Source organism: Prunus avium, chromosome 1 (assembly GCF_965620075.1).
Source record: "Prunus avium chromosome 1, drPruAviu1.hap1.1, whole genome shotgun sequence".
Taxonomy (NCBI): domain Eukaryota; kingdom Viridiplantae; phylum Streptophyta; class Magnoliopsida; order Rosales; family Rosaceae; genus Prunus; species Prunus avium.
The window spans coordinates 59,654,928-59,671,872 of NC_142284.1; the positions used below are offsets into that span (position 1 = coordinate 59,654,928).

A 16,945-nucleotide genomic window follows, 5' to 3' on the forward strand; every position below is an offset into this window, starting at 1 on the left:
GTTTAATTCTATATAAATGGTCAATCTCTATAAAAATTAATATAAAAATAGTTAGCATTGATTAAATGATTAAGATATACATAAAACAAAAAGGCATTAAATTATAAGGAGCCACTAAGAGTCATTTCTCTCTCTCCTCATATTTAGAGCACTTTCAGCAGTAAAACCCTTGCTATGGTAAGGGGGGGCTAGGGCAGCTACTATTCACATGAATAGTGGCTGCCCTTTTCAAAAAGCAATGTGTGCAAAAACTATTCATTTTTAAATTTTTTTTACAAATTTGTTCACCTAAACAATTAATTTGGACAATATTTTCGGATAAGATTTTTGGTGTGAGAAGTGAAAAATAGGACTAAGTATTTATTTTTTAAAAAATATGATTTTTTTTTGTATTTTTAAAGATTTTTTTAAAAAAAATTAATTAATTTTTTTGTTGCTGACCTCAACCTGCCCTCGTTTTGGATATGGGGCTCGACCTGCCCTCGGGCCAGCCCAAGTCGCTGGGTCCCGCCTTTTGCCCGGACTTCTTGTTGCTGGAAACGGCATTTTGGACCAACCCCCTCCCCAAAAAAAACCCTTCTGTTGGAAATGCTCTTAGAGCAAGTCCACCCATGAAGGCTAGGGCAAGGGCAAGGCAAGGCAAGGGCTGCACTATTCACGTGAATAGTGGCAGCCTTGCCTTAGTTGGTTCCACCCATGAAGGCTAGGGCAAGGGCAAGAAAAAAAAAAGATTATGCAACAAAATATAAACAATTTAGAAAGTGAATAAAATTGTTATGTATTTATAGGGAAAACATCCATAATTTGTTGGTATTTTTTATAAAAAAAAATTGAATTTTTTTGGATTTTTTTGAATTTTTTTTGAATTTTTTTGCTCACTGACGTCAGCGTGACATCAGCGCCTTCGGACTGCAGCCCAGGCAAGATCTGCCCGTGGGCTTGCCCAGGTTGGTGGGACCAACCACTTGCCCGGGCTTGAGGCTGCGCGCTGGAGGCCTGTTTGGCTTGACTGGGCTGCCTTTTGCCCGGTTTTGTGCTCCCGCTGGACTTGGCCTTAGGAGCTCCTAGAGGTCAAGGGTAACATTAAGGAATATTAGTGTCACAAAAAAACCTTAAGACCCCGTTTGGTTCACGGAACAAATTTGATGGGAAATCATTTCCTATGTCATTTACCATTTGTGATAAAAAGCCCAAATTTTTATCTACAAGGGCGAAAGTGAAAGTAAAAATCTACAAGCACGAAAGTGAAAATTACAGAGACGATCGATTCAATTTGGCCTAAAAAGAACTCTCAATCTGCACAGCGTCTTTATTATTCTACTCTTTGGTTTTCGAATCCAAGTCTCGCAAACGGCAAATCCAAATCCTAGGGAACTCCATTCGAAGCGTAGAAACTTGTTCAAGCAGTCTTCGCTGGTGCAGCTATGGCGACTATGGTGAGCTCGGCCTGTGGGCTCCTAGCCATGCTGAACGAGGCCCATCCCTTGCTCAAGCTCCACGCTTTGTCCAACCTCAACAACTTGGTCGACAACTTTTGGCCCGAGATCTCCGCCAGCGTACCCGTCATGTACACATTATCTCTCACCCACTCTCTTTTTTTGTTTTTTGTTTTTGCTGAATGCTTGTGTATAGGGTTCATGTTTTTGTTGATCTTAGAAGAATTCTTTTGATTTTTCGTGTGTATTTTGGAGTATTTAGTAGGTAAAGAATGTGTGAGCTGGGATTTTTATTATTTATAATTATTTAATTTTGTTGGAATGAAAACAGGGTTTCAATTCTTAGTTCCAGGGAAGAAGATTAGGATTTTTTTTAAAATACCAACGAGGTTGGATTTATGTGTTTGATATTTGCAATCGTTTTCTGTGTTGGTGGAAGTGAGGGGTGTGTAGGTTGTAAGAATTGATCATGTGGTGGCTAAGTTGATGATGTTATATAAAGCTATATAAGAAAGCGGATGATGGGATTTATACGTATCTTCAATTCTTCAGTGGGCAGTTAAATTGTATCTTGTAGACAGTGTTGAGAAATAAGAATATGGATTCATAATACGACATACAGGAGAAATGCAACTGAGTTTTCCTTTAATTAGTTTTTCTGCTTTATTTCCTAATATTGACCTTTACTTAAGAGGAAGAAGGTTACTTGGGATGGTATTAACTGGGATATAAGTTCTCGAAGCTTTGCATGGGAAGCTACTTTAGGATTGACGATACTACTTGGTTCTAGGTGCCTATGTCCAGTGCACCTGGCAGTGTCTTCCTCGTATGCTTTCCCCCTCCAGATTCTTGATCAGTGAAGACCTCCTGAAAAATGTTTTGAGCTATTGGTATATATGCTTGGAATAATCAGACTAGGTTCACAAGATCCATTAATAGTAGTATAAGAGCCTACTAATAATTCAGTGAATTTTGGTCGAGTTATTTGTTTTTGAAACCTTGTGTGATCTCCTTATGAATTTACGACAAGAGCTATATAACAGAAAGGATTCTCTACAGTGCTACTTGCATTCTGTATGACTTAGGTTGTTCACCTGGTATCTGATCTCTAATTTAATGGAGTTTGAAGATGGGAATTTCTGGTTTTTGGTTGTACAGGTGGTTTTAAGGAGATCTATTAAGATTAGTGAAGTCCATGGACTTTAAAGACTGTTGATTTTTTGTTTTGATGTCAGTGATAGGAAAGATCAGATTGTTTTTCTATCCTGGTAACTATAGTTCAGGTCATGTTTGTTTTGGATGTAAGATATCTTTTATTTGAATGAGATTATTAGATGTTGATTTTTATGCTTTAGACTGTTAAGAAAGAGGGAAAGTGGCTCTTTCAAATTCGGATAAAAGCTGATGGTTTTTTATTTTTGTATTTTATGGTGGGAGTGGCGTAGCATGATTCAAGCAGACTTCACTGTTCTGTTATTGTTTAATTATGCTGAAAAACACCTAATAGATGAATCGACTACTTTGTATTTTCTGTGCTGCCATTATGCCTTTCCAAGGATTCGATATGGACCAGATTGACCTACATCCTGATCATACATTTTGATACGATAACCTGAGCTTAAAATAAGAAATCTGATATGTATATGTTTTGACCTACATCCAGATTCTTGATCAGTGAAGATATTCAGATTTCTTATTTTATGTGATATCCAATCTGACAAATTTTAATTTGGTTATTAAGGAGCTTAAAATTTTCTTCTTCTTTCTGATAAAAAAAATCTTCTCCATTACAAAATAAAATTTAAAAAGTTCACCTGTTTGCACAGCGAAATATCTCTTCTAGAGAGTTAAACCATATTATGTTATAACTATCCAATAAGGAGCTATACATGGTTACTTATATGGCTTAGTTTCTTGACTACTATATTTTTTGACCTCTGATAATTGATAATTAAATAACAAACGATGCATAAATAAACTTATTAGACGAGTAAAATTGTCCTTTTTGTAACTATTCTCGTAATTTATATTGATTTATTGTTTGTTATCAAGTTGTAGCTTATGTATAAATAAGTGAATAGTTTAAGGGTTCATTTAATGTTTTTAAAAAAGGTTCTTTATTAGTAAAGGCCTAATTTATGGAAATACACCTAACATTTCTTTTGCAACAAAAAGGACCTCTGACATATTTATCTTCGACAAATAAGGGCCTCTGACAGTTACTGCAATTGCACCTAACTGTTACTGCAGTAACACTGACTAGTGCGGCTACAGTTGTGGGCCTGTGTAAAGTGTTATTGAGTATTTTGAAAATCAGGCCCTTATTAATAATTCATTATTTTTAAATATCAAATTAGTCTTACATATACATATTATATATATCATATTCATAATATCAAAGAAAATGAACTCTATATTATATCAAAGTTTAGATCACATTATTATCTGACCAGAGAATAGCTTTAATCCATATATGATTGTTAAGCTAATGGGTTATCAGATTTAAATCATAACTGGATTATCAAATTGAATTCACCATACCACATCCGATTAATTAAATTTTATTCAGATCAAAATCCCATCCATTCACAGTGCTAGTTTTCATCACAAATTTGTTATTGATTAGGCTAGTGTGCTTTTAATACCTTTGTTATGCATACCTCCAAACTATGATATTTTGGATAGATAGTGAAAATAAAAACTTTTGTTGTTGAACTTCTGTATTTATTGATGTTTTTCTGAATATTTATAACGATGTCATATTGTTTCTCAGAGAAAGTTTGTATGAAGATGAAGGGTTTGATCAGCATCAAAGACAACTGGCTGCATTGCTTGTGTCAAAGGTAAAAATTGACTGCGCTGCTGCCTCCCTTTTGAAGTAGTGTGTTGGTTCCCAAGAGGTTTTTTTATCAATCAATTTGGTTGCAAACAAATAAGGTTGGGGAAAATCTATTGACCACCATGGACCCTGTTGGCTGAACTTTCTATGCCTGCACTTTTGCCTTCTAATAGCCCAGAAATTACTGGAAAACATTAATGTCCTCATAATACAAAGTATTTGCATATGTGTCTCTGTCATTTGTGGGTTTCAGTTCCCTATCTTCTTCTGGAATGTGTTAATTTAACTACTCTGATCTTTTTGTTTACATGATCTTTTTCCTTTCCCCAGGTTTTCTATTATTTGGGTGAACTTAATGACTCACTTTCCTATGCCCTTGGAGCTGGTTCCTTATTTGATGTGTCAGAGGATTCTGATTATGTCCATACTCTTCTAGGTAAGGATATTTTAGTTAGCATGATTACTCTTAGGCGCTAAAACTTACACCTTCGCTTTGTAAATGATGACTGTGATTAGTGGGATCTTGGATGTACTTTGAGGGGTAGAAAACTATGAAAGGATGATGCTAGTAGGTTTAAGATATCTCAATATGGATAATCAACTTTCTTTCATGGCCAAGTCATCTCTGATTTAGTACTGTTAGAAGTGGATTAGATGCATTGAACTTTGAGGATGTATTACAACACTTTATTTACATGACATATTTGTTGTTTGCTCCTCTCTTCAGCTAAAGCCATAGATGAGTATGCCAGTCTTAAGTCTAAGGCAGCAGAATCACGTACTGAAGCAGCAAATGTGGATCCTAGATTGGAGGCAGCTAAAGGTATAATTGAGTATCCCCGTCTTAAGTCTAAGGCAGCAGAATCAAGTACTGAAGCAGCAAATGTGGATCCTAGATTGGTGGCAATTGTAGAGAGAATGCTGAATAAGTATGCAGGCTTCTAATGTTTTAAAATGCAATACTTCTGTACCTTTGGTTTTCTGACCACTTTTTCCCTTTAGGTGTATCATGGATGGAAAATATCACCAAGCTATGGGGATTGCAATTGAATGCCGAAGATTGGATATACTTGAGGAAGCAATCATAAAAAGTGATAATGTTCAAGGAACTCTGTCATATTGCATAAATGTTTCACATTCCTTTGTTAATCTTAGAGAATATAGGCGTGAGGTAAGGCTTTGCTCATTCATAGATGATATATTATTGGCTTTTGTGTTTCAGATATATGTGATTTTTTTTCTGATAAGATGATTACATGTGACTTTGTATCTCTTTTTCTCCTTTACTATTTTTGTTGTTGTTGTTAAGATATGGTATTTCTGTTGCTGCATGGTCTATGGCCAACAAACAGTGATATAGAAGACTTTTCCTTTTGTTGGTTCTTGAGGCTATATTGTATAACATGGTAGATTTATCTATAAGTATGGTGAAAATAGGCCAAAAATACAGATATGAAAAACCTGGAAAATTTGGTATGTAAATACATACTTAGTTTTAAATATATATATATATATATATATATATATATATATATATATATCTGATTTTAATTACATTTTATTTTAAACACGTAATTCGTATAAAATAACTAATAAAAGCAATAATCGTGGTACGACTGAGAGGACTTGAAGGTTGAAAGCTAATGAGTTTTAGTAAAAAAAAACATATGATACGCATATAGCAAAGGTGGGCACAATGGATGGTACAATACATTGCATGGCTCTAACATATTCTTTTATTTTCATGATGTACTTTAGATTTCTGTTTCATATTAATTTCATATTTGATAGCATGTTATGCTTAAAGACCAATCTTCTGTATTTTCTAGTCGTTTGAGTATCGCGGATTGATCTGGATTCCCTTGTGCTTCCTTATGTTGTTCATATGCCTTTGCTAACCCTCTTATGAATGTGGAGTTAATTAAAATAGGAGAAAATCATTTAGAGTGCTAGCGGTTCTGGTGATGGTGTTCTGGGTGTTTGAATGGACGTTGAGGATTTTTGAGTGAAAGAAAAGACTTATTTGGAAGGTTTAAAATATAATTGCTATACATGGACGCATATGCAACACAGGATTATGAACAATTTTGTAGTACGCCTTAACATGTGTTTTGATACCAATTTTTCCATTCTTTGTTGGAATATTAATGTTAGGTTTAAAATTTGCAAGGATTTTAATTTGTTCCAGCACTAAGTTGGAGATGTTTTTATTTAAGGGCACACATATATGCTGGATTGGACAAATTACATGGCTCTTATATTGAAAGGCTAGGTTATAGATCTTAGAGGTGTTCTCTTCTTATTTCTTCTTTATCTGTATTCCAGGTTAATTGACCAAAACAAAAAAACGTTAAATCTTGATGATATAACAAGAAGGGGATATAGTTGGTTTGGAACCAAAATCAAAGGCTTTAAGATGATTTGATTGGAAAATTTTGTCTGTTGTGACCCTTTTGTGTCTCATTTTCTATGTTATGCGTCCATAAATATCATGATTAATGATTTTTCACATTTTATTTAATGCTTTGTGCCATGTTGGTTGATTGAATCAAGCCATGCATTGTGCAAATATCTTTATTGAAGAGAGTGAACTATTTATCCTTGTTTGTTTCATTGTATAGGTACTTCGCCTTCTAGTCAACGTGTATCAAAAGCTTCCCTCCCCAGATTACTTGAGCATTTGTCAGTGTCTCATGTTCTTAGATGAACCTGAAGGTGTTGCAAGCATATTGGAAAAGCTTTTGCGCTCTGAAAACAAGGATGATGCACTCTTGGCATTTCAAATAGCCTTTGATCTCATAGAGAATGAACATCAAGCTTTTCTCTTAAGTGTGAGAAAACGCCTTTCCCCTCCCAAGCCTCAGCCTTCAGAATCTCCGCAGCCAGAATCCAGTGAAGCTGCTCCAAATGAAAATTCTGCTCAAGAGGATGTTCAAATGACAGATGGAGGACCTGCTTCTAATGTGAGTGTGCTTGAAGATCCGAATGAAGTGATGTATTCTGAGAGGCTGACAAAAATTAAAGGAATTTTGTCTGGAGAGACATCAATACAGTTGACTCTACAATTTTTGTACAGTCATAACAAGTGAGGCTGTTATTTTCTTCCCATATTGTAATTTCATTAATTCATAAGTAACTTTTTGTTTCTGCTGGAAATGAGTCGTTTAGAAAGTGCTTTAACTGTTTTCTGTCATTTGCATATAGGTCCGATCTTCTTATTCTGAAGACAATAAAGCAGTCGGTTGAGATGAGAAATAGTGTATGCCATAGTGCAACCATTTACGCTAATGCAATTATGCATGCTGGAACAACTGTGGACACGTTTCTTAGGGAGAATCTGGTAAAGCAGATAACTTAATTTGTTGTTTGACCACCTTTTGCATTGGCATATTTCTTTGTTATGGATATTGACAACTTAGGTTTACATTGTCAGGACTGGTTAAGCAGAGCCACAAATTGGGCAAAATTCAGTGCAACAGCAGGGTTAGGTGTTATTCACAGAGGCCACTTGCAGCAGGGAAGATCGCTGATGGCACCTTACTTGCCTCAAGGTGGGGCTGGTGGTGGTGGCAGTCCGTACTCAGAAGGTGGTGCTTTGTATGCTTTGGGTCTCATTCATGCCAACCATGGCGAAGGCATCAAACAATTTCTTCGTGATAGTCTACGCAGTACTAATGTTGAGGTGTGTACTTTGTAAACCTGCAATCACATTTTTTGGGCATACAAGTTTATTGCCAAATTTTTTCTAATGGGATCTTTTGATACAGGTTATTCAACATGGTGCATGCTTAGGTCTTGGCTTAGCAGCCTTAGGAACTGCTGATGAAGAGATCTATGATGACTTTAAAGGTGTGCTCTATACTGACAGTGCTGTAGCAGGCGAAGCTGCTGGGATCAGTGTGGGTCTGCTTATGGTTGGAACTGCTAGTGAGAAGGCTAGTGAGATGCTTGTTTATGCACATGAGACACAACATGAAAAGATCATCAGGTATAGACTTCATTATATATTTTTATATTTGGATTAAAGATAGTATTTGTCGGAGAAAAGCAAGATTTTCTTGTCATCTGTGGTAGAAATGATACTCTTTTCCTAGGGTTTTTGCTAACGGTGTAGTATGTTACAGGGGGTTAGCTTTGGGAATTGCCCTGACGGTATACGGAAGAGAAGAAGAAGCAGACACTTTAATTGAGCAGATGACAAGGGATCAGGATCCCATACTACGTTATGGTGGTATGTATGCATTGGCACTGGCCTACAGTGGGACAGCAAACAACAAGGCCATTCGACAGCTGCTGCATTTTGCTGTGTCTGATGTGAGTGATGATGTCAGGAGAACTGCCGTTCTAGCACTTGGGTTTGTCTTGTACTCCGAGCCAGAGCAGGTTGGTACTTTCTATTTGTCCATTGCTATGCTCTCAGTACTCCATTTGCTGTTGTTTCTTTCCTATTTGATGTTGCTTGCTGCTTTTCTTTTCCTGTTCTCTTATAATGCCTTTATATTTCCAAAATTGAACTGGAAAACTGCAGACACCAAGAATTGTCTCCCTGCTATCTGAGTCTTACAACCCGCATGTTCGATATGGTGCTGCTCTTGCAGTTGGCATTTCCTGTGCTGGTACTGGCTTGAGTGAGGCCATATCTTTGCTAGAGCCTCTGACTTTAGATGTTGTTGATTTTGTGCGCCAAGGTGCTCTCATCGCAATGGCTATGGTCATGGTCCAGATTAGTGAAGCCAGTGATTCTCGTGTAGGAGCTTTCAGGTATTGTCATCGTATTTGCAAAATTTACCATCTTGCTCTCTTTCTCTCTCTGTGTCTCTGTGTCTACCTCTGTATAAACACACAAATAGAGCCCTTATTAATCCATTTTCATGAGTCGAAAAGGATTGCATGTGAGCCAAACCCCTCAATTTAATCCAATGATCTTAACCGTCTATATGTTAGGTTCCTATTCAAAGAGACCAATAACAAGACGCGGAAGTTGGAGAAAATTATCCTTTTTCTTCAATAATGTTTGGAATTTACCAAAACTTGTTAACTTATTTTATTACTTGGATCTTGTTTTTTGAATATAGGCGGCAATTGGAGAAAATTATCCTTGATAAGCATGAAGACACCATCAGCAAAATGGGAGCAATCTTGGCCTCTGGAATTCTTGACGCTGGTGGAAGGAATGTGACCATCAGATTGCTTTCTAAAACAAAACATGATAAGGTCACTGCAGTTGTCGGCCTTGCTGTTTTCAGCCAGTTTTGGTATTGGTATCCCCTTATTTATTTCATAAGCTTGGCATTCTCACCAACAGCTTTGATAGGACTAAACTCTGACCTGAAAGTTCCGAAGTTTGAGTTCCTGTCACATGCAAAACCTTCACTGTTTGAATATCCGAAACCAACCACTGTGCCAACTGCTGCATCGGCTGTTAAACTTCCCACAGCTGTCTTGTCAACATCAGCTAAGGCCACGAAAGCCAGGGCCAAGAAAGAAGCAGATCAGAAGGCAAATGCTGAAAAGTTAACTGGGGCAGAGGCTTCCTCTGCTAGTGCAAATACTGGGAAAGGAAAACCATCAAGTGAGAAGGATGGGGATTCAATGCAAGTAAGTCCTGTCCCACCGCTTCCCCCCTTCACTTTTGCATTTGCCCAAAAGATTTTTAAGCTCAATGTTTATGTTTTTTTTCTTCTTAAAAATAGTTTCTATTAGTTTTATGACATACTACTGGTTTAAACTGTTCCCTAATTATTATCAGGTTCTCTGATTCCATGTACTTTTATAATCTTTAGTTTAGGACATCATAAGTGGTCTTAATTCAAATCCCCCCTCCCTTTTTGCAGGTTGATGGCCCAACTGAAAAGAAATCAGAGCCTGAGCCCTCTTTTGAGATTTTGACCAACCCAGCTAGGGTGGTTCCTTCTCAGGAGAAATTTATCAAATTTCTGGAAGAAAGTAGATATGTGCCCATTAAGTTGGCACCTTCAGGCTTTGTGCTCTTGAGAGACCTGCGGCCAACTGAACCCGAGGTGCTTTCACTTACGGACACTCCCTCTTCTACAGCGTCACCAGCTGGTGGATCAGCAACAGGACAGCAGGGTTCTGCATCAACCATGGCAGTTGATGAGGAACCTCAGCCTCCTCAGCCCTTTGAATACACTCCTAATCAATGAGCGAGGCAGAAGATGTATTCTACAGTGTTCAGTAAGATTTTTCTCCTTCTGTACAGTGAGGAAACAATAGATTTGGCACTTTCTTTTTTCTTTTCACATGTGTTCCTTTTAATGTATCTTTGTTTCAAAGACCTTTAGTTATCATCTTATTTCTTTTTCTTGCTAGTCAGAATGACGCTATAAATATGCAGTTGATTTGTTGGCTTGCTTGCTTTACTAGTTAAAATTTTAAATTTTCCCGGCCACAATGTAGTCATGATTATTTGTAACTATCATGTATGGTGTAAAAATGGATGGATCCATTACGTTTTGGGTTGATTACAAATAGAGATAACACGTCCTTACATGTGGTAGTTGCATATTACCACATCGATATAATGAGACTATTTGTTACAATAATAGTGCTATTTGAGAGCATTTCCTTTATTCTTGGTCGCGTTAAGTCTTCATTGTGCTGAATGTTTCATGCAAATGGTTGGGCACCGTAAGCCGACTCACCCATTCTTTGGGTATGTATCTGAACACCACTTCACAATTGCTCATATGGTGTTGTGTATGAAATTCATCTAAATTATAAAATGTTGTGATAATTAATTTAACTCCAAACTCTACATTAAATACTCTGAATACCATATAGATACACCTAATGAAAACTTAAATACTTCTTTAAAACATATTCATTTTGTCAGAGTAATTTGCTGTGTAATTCTTTATCCAGTAACTTGAATTTTGTTTGTTTGTTATATAAGGAGAGGGGGGAATCGAACCTAAAACTTCGGGTATAAGGATAAATGCTCTTAATCACTTAAGCTATAGACTTTTACTCCGGTAACTTGATTTGAAGGGATTGTAATCCGAAGTATTGACTACACATTAAGGTCATAGTTCAAATATCTCCATCTCCTTAATCATGTATAAATTTATTTTCCTTCTAGTTTGTGGTTTTGTATAAATATAAATGGACTAGTATAGTAATACGAAGTATGGAAGCTTACAAAGTGAACCTCAACAAAGAGAAGCATCAAATGGTAAATATAGGTTTTATGTGTCATTATATTTCATCATGTGTTAAGTAACGTGACGAGAAAGATACATTCATAAATGGACACTCTAGTTTCAATTTCTCTTTCTAATTAAACTCCTAACTAGGGGTGGGCATCAAAACCGAAATACCGAAGTCATCCCGAAACCGTGTCAAACCGTGTCAATTTCGTGCCATCCCATTTGGTGTTGATGTGTAAACGGGATGATACCGTGTCATCCCGTTACTGTTTGACACGACATCGGCATCAACCGTACCGAATAGTAAATTATTTTATTAATTCCTATTTTCATTTCAGTTCTAACCCTAAGTCCATAGAGATGTTTTTGTCGACTGCCTCTTTGTTTCTCTGCGTTTTTTCCTCCTTTCTCCTTTCCTCTGTCTGATTTTTCTCTTCTCTTCTCCTTTCTCAATCAAATTGAATCTGTTCCCAACTCCACAACATCAATCGATCTCATCTTCTTCTCCTCCTCATCCTCCTTTGTCTCTGTCTCTCTGTCTCTCTGTCTCTGTTCTTCTCCAAAACGGCAAAACCAAACCCGTGGAAAAGGAAAGCCCCAACCCAACCCGAAGTCTCTCCGAATTTGTAGGATCTTCTTCTTCAAGCCTTACCCTCTGCTACCAATCTCAGGTATTTGTTTTCAAATTTGAGAGATTATTTGATTTTGGGAAGACATGAATTGGTTCTGTAAGCATGTGTGGGAATCTATTAATACCATATGGTATCAATTCTCTTATTATTTAGGATGGATTGGTTTTGATTTTGGGAAGACATGAATTATTAACATGCATATGGGCTACTGTCAGTTTACTGTTTATGTATATGTATATATATCTGATAGTTATGTTCTTAAAGAAGTTTCTGTGCTCAGATTTCAGGCACAATAACTGTGGTTCAGCATCAATTCTATTCCATGACAAACTAGACCTCCAATGGTACACGACATCACTAATCAAGTATCAAGATTTGAAATAGTTGGATTTCAAACCTAAATTCATACATCTCAGACCCTAAATACAAAATAAATGAATTTTGAATGCCATAGCATTTAGACCACAAGTTGGCATTTCGATACCAAAAGCAAATATCTTTTATGCATTCCATGGTCTGTTTTCTTATATATAAGCATATAAATTGTGCATTAATTTACTATCATTAAATTTTATATTGTCTCATCTTCTTACAACATGAAATGCAATGGTAGCACACGTGGGTTCAATTAATCATTTAAATTATGAATGTAATCAAGACCAGCCATTTGAATTAATTGGTATCATATCATAATCAAACCCAAAGTAATATTAATTTGTCATTTGGTGCAGCTTTGCAGTTAAATTATTCTTGCATCAGCTCTCCAACGTAGAAGAAGGGCTTTAGGAAATTTTGCAGTGTTGCTTGCCCTTTGTTCAATGTTCCTAGCAGGAGAACAAACTTTAGAAGATGAACCTACTGCTGAAGAATATGAGTTTTATGAGAGTGTTGAATTAGGTTTGTTTACTATGTTTATTAATTATTACTTATAATGTTGTATTTATTTTTAATTTGATCTTAAATGTTTAGGCTTTTTAATTGTTTATTATTTTATAATGTTGCATTTGGTTATAAGAACATGTGTGGATTTATTTTTTGCAGAATATGCAAGTACTGAAGCTGCTGCCACCAGTACAAACACATTTGGTTGAACTTGAAAATTTGCAGATTTGATTGAACTATTGTAAGTTGTAACAGGAGCCATTTGATTTTCAGAATTGATTGAATCTGAAGATTTGCATATTTGATTGAACTCTTGTAACAGCAGCCATTTTCAGATTTGATTGAACTTGAAAATTTGCAGATTTGATTGAACTATTGTAAGTTGTAACAGCAGCCATTTGATTTTCAGATTTGATTGAACTTGAAAATTTGCAGATTTGATTGAACTATTGTAACAGCATCCATTTGATTTTCAGATTTGATTGAACTTGAAAATTTGTAGATTTGTTACGGTATCAACATTGATACCGAATCATACCGATCCCGTTTGGGTTCGGTACGATTTGAACGTGTTTTCAAAAACCCTCATCCCGTGTCATCCCATACCGATTCCACTATTCGGGATTGACACCGGGATGACCTTCATCCCGTGTCATGTCATACCGTGCCCACCCCTACTCCTAACTGATTTAGGAAGGACACGATCTACGAGAAAGAAAATCGAGCTCGAACGTAAAAGGATGACCATAATGCTTTGTTTAACTAACCTAACCCACATATGCTGTATACCTACTTTCACTTCAAGTTCAACTCCAAATAAAACGCAGCCAGCCACTGTCAGTCAAAAAATAAGAAAAGAAAGAAAATAAAATACCAAAAGGAAAGTAAAGTCACGAAGTCAGAGGTTCACATGACGCCCACATGTATAAAAATCCCCACTCATGTGATTCCCCACTCCCCCACTTTGAAACCCAAAGCAGCTTCTGCAGCGCGCAGCCGTTACCAAAAAAGACGAGATGAAGTCCATCTCAATTTCCGCAATCCAACGGCCACGATCTCTCCCTCCCCTTCTCCGTTCCCAATCCTCGCGACGCCTCTGATCATGTTAGCCGCCGCCTCCTCCTCAACCACATGGCTCCGAGCTCGCCGAAGCCGCTACCTCGTCCTCCTCCTCTGCTCTCCGGTTCTCATCCCCTTTCTCTGCGCCACTTTCCCTTTCCTCTGCGCCGCCGAGCTCTGCCTCCGGCTCTGCCGCCGCCGCCGTATAAAGACGGCTCACGGCACAGACGAGGAGGAGGAGGAGCGGCTGCGGCGATGCGAAGAAGGACGCGGCGGCGAGAGAGAAGAGATGGGGCTGCTGCAGAGGTATTTGGAGGATCAGTTGCTGCTCGTTGGATCTGTGTATGATTGTGGGGATGATGATGTTGATGATGTTGATGATCGTTTGTACCATGAGATTCATGACTATGATAATGATTCCAAAACTACTCCTCTTTTGGCTTGATTGATTGCTTCTTTGCATTTTCCTTTTTTCTTTTCTTTTTTGTTAGCTTGTAGATCATCCATTTTTATTTATTTTTCTTTTGGTGAAATTTGTTTGTGAAGTTTTTTTTGTTGAGAATTTTTGGAATTGTGAATATGAAATAGTTGTGTGCGTCTTTGCCTTGTCTTTGAGTTTTTGAGAAGTAGAAGCAGCAGTCCCACTAACTAAAGAAAAAAACGAAGAGTTTGCTATTGGAAAGAATTTACACGTATAATTCTTCCAGCATTCTAATATTTAATGCAACAAAAAATAAATAAAAAAATCATAGGGATGGTAATGTCAGTGCAATCCCTATGATAAGAGCGTTTTTCCTTCAGCTATGCCTCCGTCCATCCTCTCAAATTATATTCAAATGGACGAGAAGGGAAGTGTGACGAGCCAAATATATGGACCAATCCAATTTTCTTGAATGTAAAATATGGACTACTTAGCAAAATTAATCCTTACCAAAACTACAATATCTAAATGAAAAACCATAATACGAGAAAATTGTAATTAATTTTTTAATACATATAGAGAGTTTCAGTTGGAAGACTTCTCAAATAAGTCTATTTAAAAGCGATTGGATGGTACAATTGAATTTCATTAATAATAAAGATAAAAAGATACACCAAGCTAGTTAGGGAATGTAGAATGTAATGATCTTTACCCAGACCTTTATTGTCCTTGACATGTTCAACCTCAGGTCTGTGACTGTAGACATTAAGGACAGGTCAGTTTGGGTTTAGGCTGGAGCCACACTTGGAGGATTGTTCTACAGAATTTCGGAGAAGAGCAAAGTCCATGGCTTTCCTGCTGGTGTTTGCCCCACCGTTGGTATTGGTGGGCACATAAGTGGCGGTGGCTATGGAAACATGTTGAGGAAGTTTGGCCTCGCTGTTGACAATGTCATTGATGCTCAGATTGTTGATGCTAAGGGGAGAGTTCTTGATAGAAAATCAATGGGAGAATACCTGTTTTGGGCTATTAAAGGAGGGCGTGGAGGAAGCTTTGGTGTCATTGTTGCATACAAATTGAAGCTGGTTTCTGTCCCAGAAACTTTCACAGTTTTCCAGGGTGCGAAGAGAATGCAACCAACGTCGTCGTTTCGAGGTGGGACCAACCACAGACGATGGTCTGCTTATGAGGCTGCTGTTTCAGCCAGGGAGCAACACTGTTAAAGCCAAAATTATGGCAGAGTTTCTAGGCAATGCTGACCAACTTGTGTCATTATTGGGGAAGCAGTTTCCTGAGTTGGGTTTGGAGGAGGAGGACTGTAAGGAGATGAGCTGGATTGAGTCTGTGCTTTGGTGGGCAAACTATGATAATGGGATCTCCCCTGATGTATTGCTTCATAGAAATCCTGATCATGCAAATTTCCTGAAAAGGAAGTCTGATTATGTTCAAATCCCAATTTCCAAAGGCAGATTGGAGTTGGTGTGGAAGAAGATGATTGAAATAGGCCGAATAGGTTTTGTTTTCAATCCATATGGTGGGATGATGAGTCGGATTCCAGCCTCTGCCACGCCTTTTCCACACTGTGCCGGGTACTTGTTGAAAGTTATGAACCACAGACACCAGGAGGTTTTTCAGGTTCATGACCCCATTTGTGTCCAAGAATCCAAGGAGTGCTTTCTTAAATTACAGGGACCTTGACATTGGTGTCAATAAATTTGGTAATAGAAGCTATGAACAAGGGAAGGTGTATGGCTAGAAGTACTTCAATGACAATTTTGATAGGTTGGTGAAGGTGAAGATTGCTGTTGATCCAGAAAATTTATTCAGGAACGAGCAGAGCATCCCACCTAATCCAAGTTTCCACTCAGAGCCACCTCGTCCAAGTTTCCACTCACAGCCACCTCATTCAAGCTTGCACTTAGAGGTGAACGGTGGGTCAAGCTCAAGTTCTAAACTATCAATGGGGAAGCTGAAGCTAGTACTGGGTCTACTGGTGTTCTTGTTTATTTCTTTGTAATTCTTTCTATCAATTTTGTACTGTGGTAATTGGTAGAAAGAATTTTTGTTCGAGTTTTTAGTATTTGGAACTTTAATCTGTACTTTTTGACGTGCATCTTCATCTTACTTGTCAGAGGTACAAACCAAAAGATATTTGAGAAACAAGAAAAGGATAAATCTGTACTTTAGAAAAGATAGAGAGGCACTAATATTTATCAAAAGAATGAGAATGTTGAGAGACAGAAAAACAACAAAGCTCAATTTGTAATACGGATTGACTGCATATTAGACAACACGCTATCATACCTTTGGGGCTTTTATCCATCGAATTTTTCCGTCCCTTTTCCCCCACTCTCACCATAGGGCTTTTATCCATTCCCAACATTTGGGGTTTTTTGTTTGAATTTCCATCCCATTCTTCTGTGTGGGCTTATCCATCGAATTTTTCCGTCCCTTTGATCCATTTTGGGCTTTTAATCCATCAAACTTTTATGTCCTTCACCATGGGACTT

At 37.5% G+C, this 16,945-nt stretch overlaps 2 protein-coding genes, 1 long non-coding RNA gene and 1 pseudogene across 3 annotated transcripts; all 4 read left to right on the top strand.

Annotated features, from left to right (window-relative positions):
- The first annotated feature begins 1,267 nt into the window (after positions 1 to 1,267).
- On the top strand, positions 1,268 to 10,648 carry LOC110767061 (26S proteasome non-ATPase regulatory subunit 1 homolog A-like). Its single transcript, XM_021970492.2, has 13 exons — positions 1,268 to 1,567; positions 4,210 to 4,279; positions 4,606 to 4,711; positions 5,003 to 5,204; positions 5,278 to 5,446; positions 6,897 to 7,360; positions 7,480 to 7,615; positions 7,709 to 7,957; positions 8,043 to 8,263; positions 8,400 to 8,658; positions 8,804 to 9,036; positions 9,351 to 9,873; positions 10,110 to 10,648. Exons 1-13 carry the CDS (start codon positions 1,425 to 1,427, stop codon positions 10,437 to 10,439), a joined length of 3,105 nt encoding a protein of 1,034 aa, XP_021826184.1. The 5' UTR covers positions 1,268 to 1,424; the 3' UTR covers positions 10,440 to 10,648.
- Positions 10,649 to 11,774: 1,126 nt separating this feature from the next.
- Positions 11,775 to 13,255, top strand: LOC110767012 (uncharacterized). Its single transcript, XR_015833064.1, has 4 exons — positions 11,775 to 12,112; positions 12,354 to 12,417; positions 12,805 to 12,970; positions 13,115 to 13,255. It is a non-coding gene; the product is annotated as an uncharacterized LOC110767012 (long non-coding RNA).
- A 595-nt stretch (positions 13,256 to 13,850) lies between these two features.
- On the top strand, positions 13,851 to 14,622 carry LOC110767019 (uncharacterized). Its single transcript, XM_021970439.2, has one exon. It carries the CDS (start codon positions 13,866 to 13,868, stop codon positions 14,457 to 14,459), a length of 594 nt encoding a protein of 197 aa, XP_021826131.2. The 5' UTR covers positions 13,851 to 13,865; the 3' UTR covers positions 14,460 to 14,622.
- Positions 14,623 to 15,029: 407 nt separating this feature from the next.
- Positions 15,030 to 16,474, top strand: LOC110767089 (berberine bridge enzyme-like 21 pseudogene; annotated as a pseudogene).
- The last annotated feature ends 471 nt before the right edge of the window (positions 16,475 to 16,945 follow it).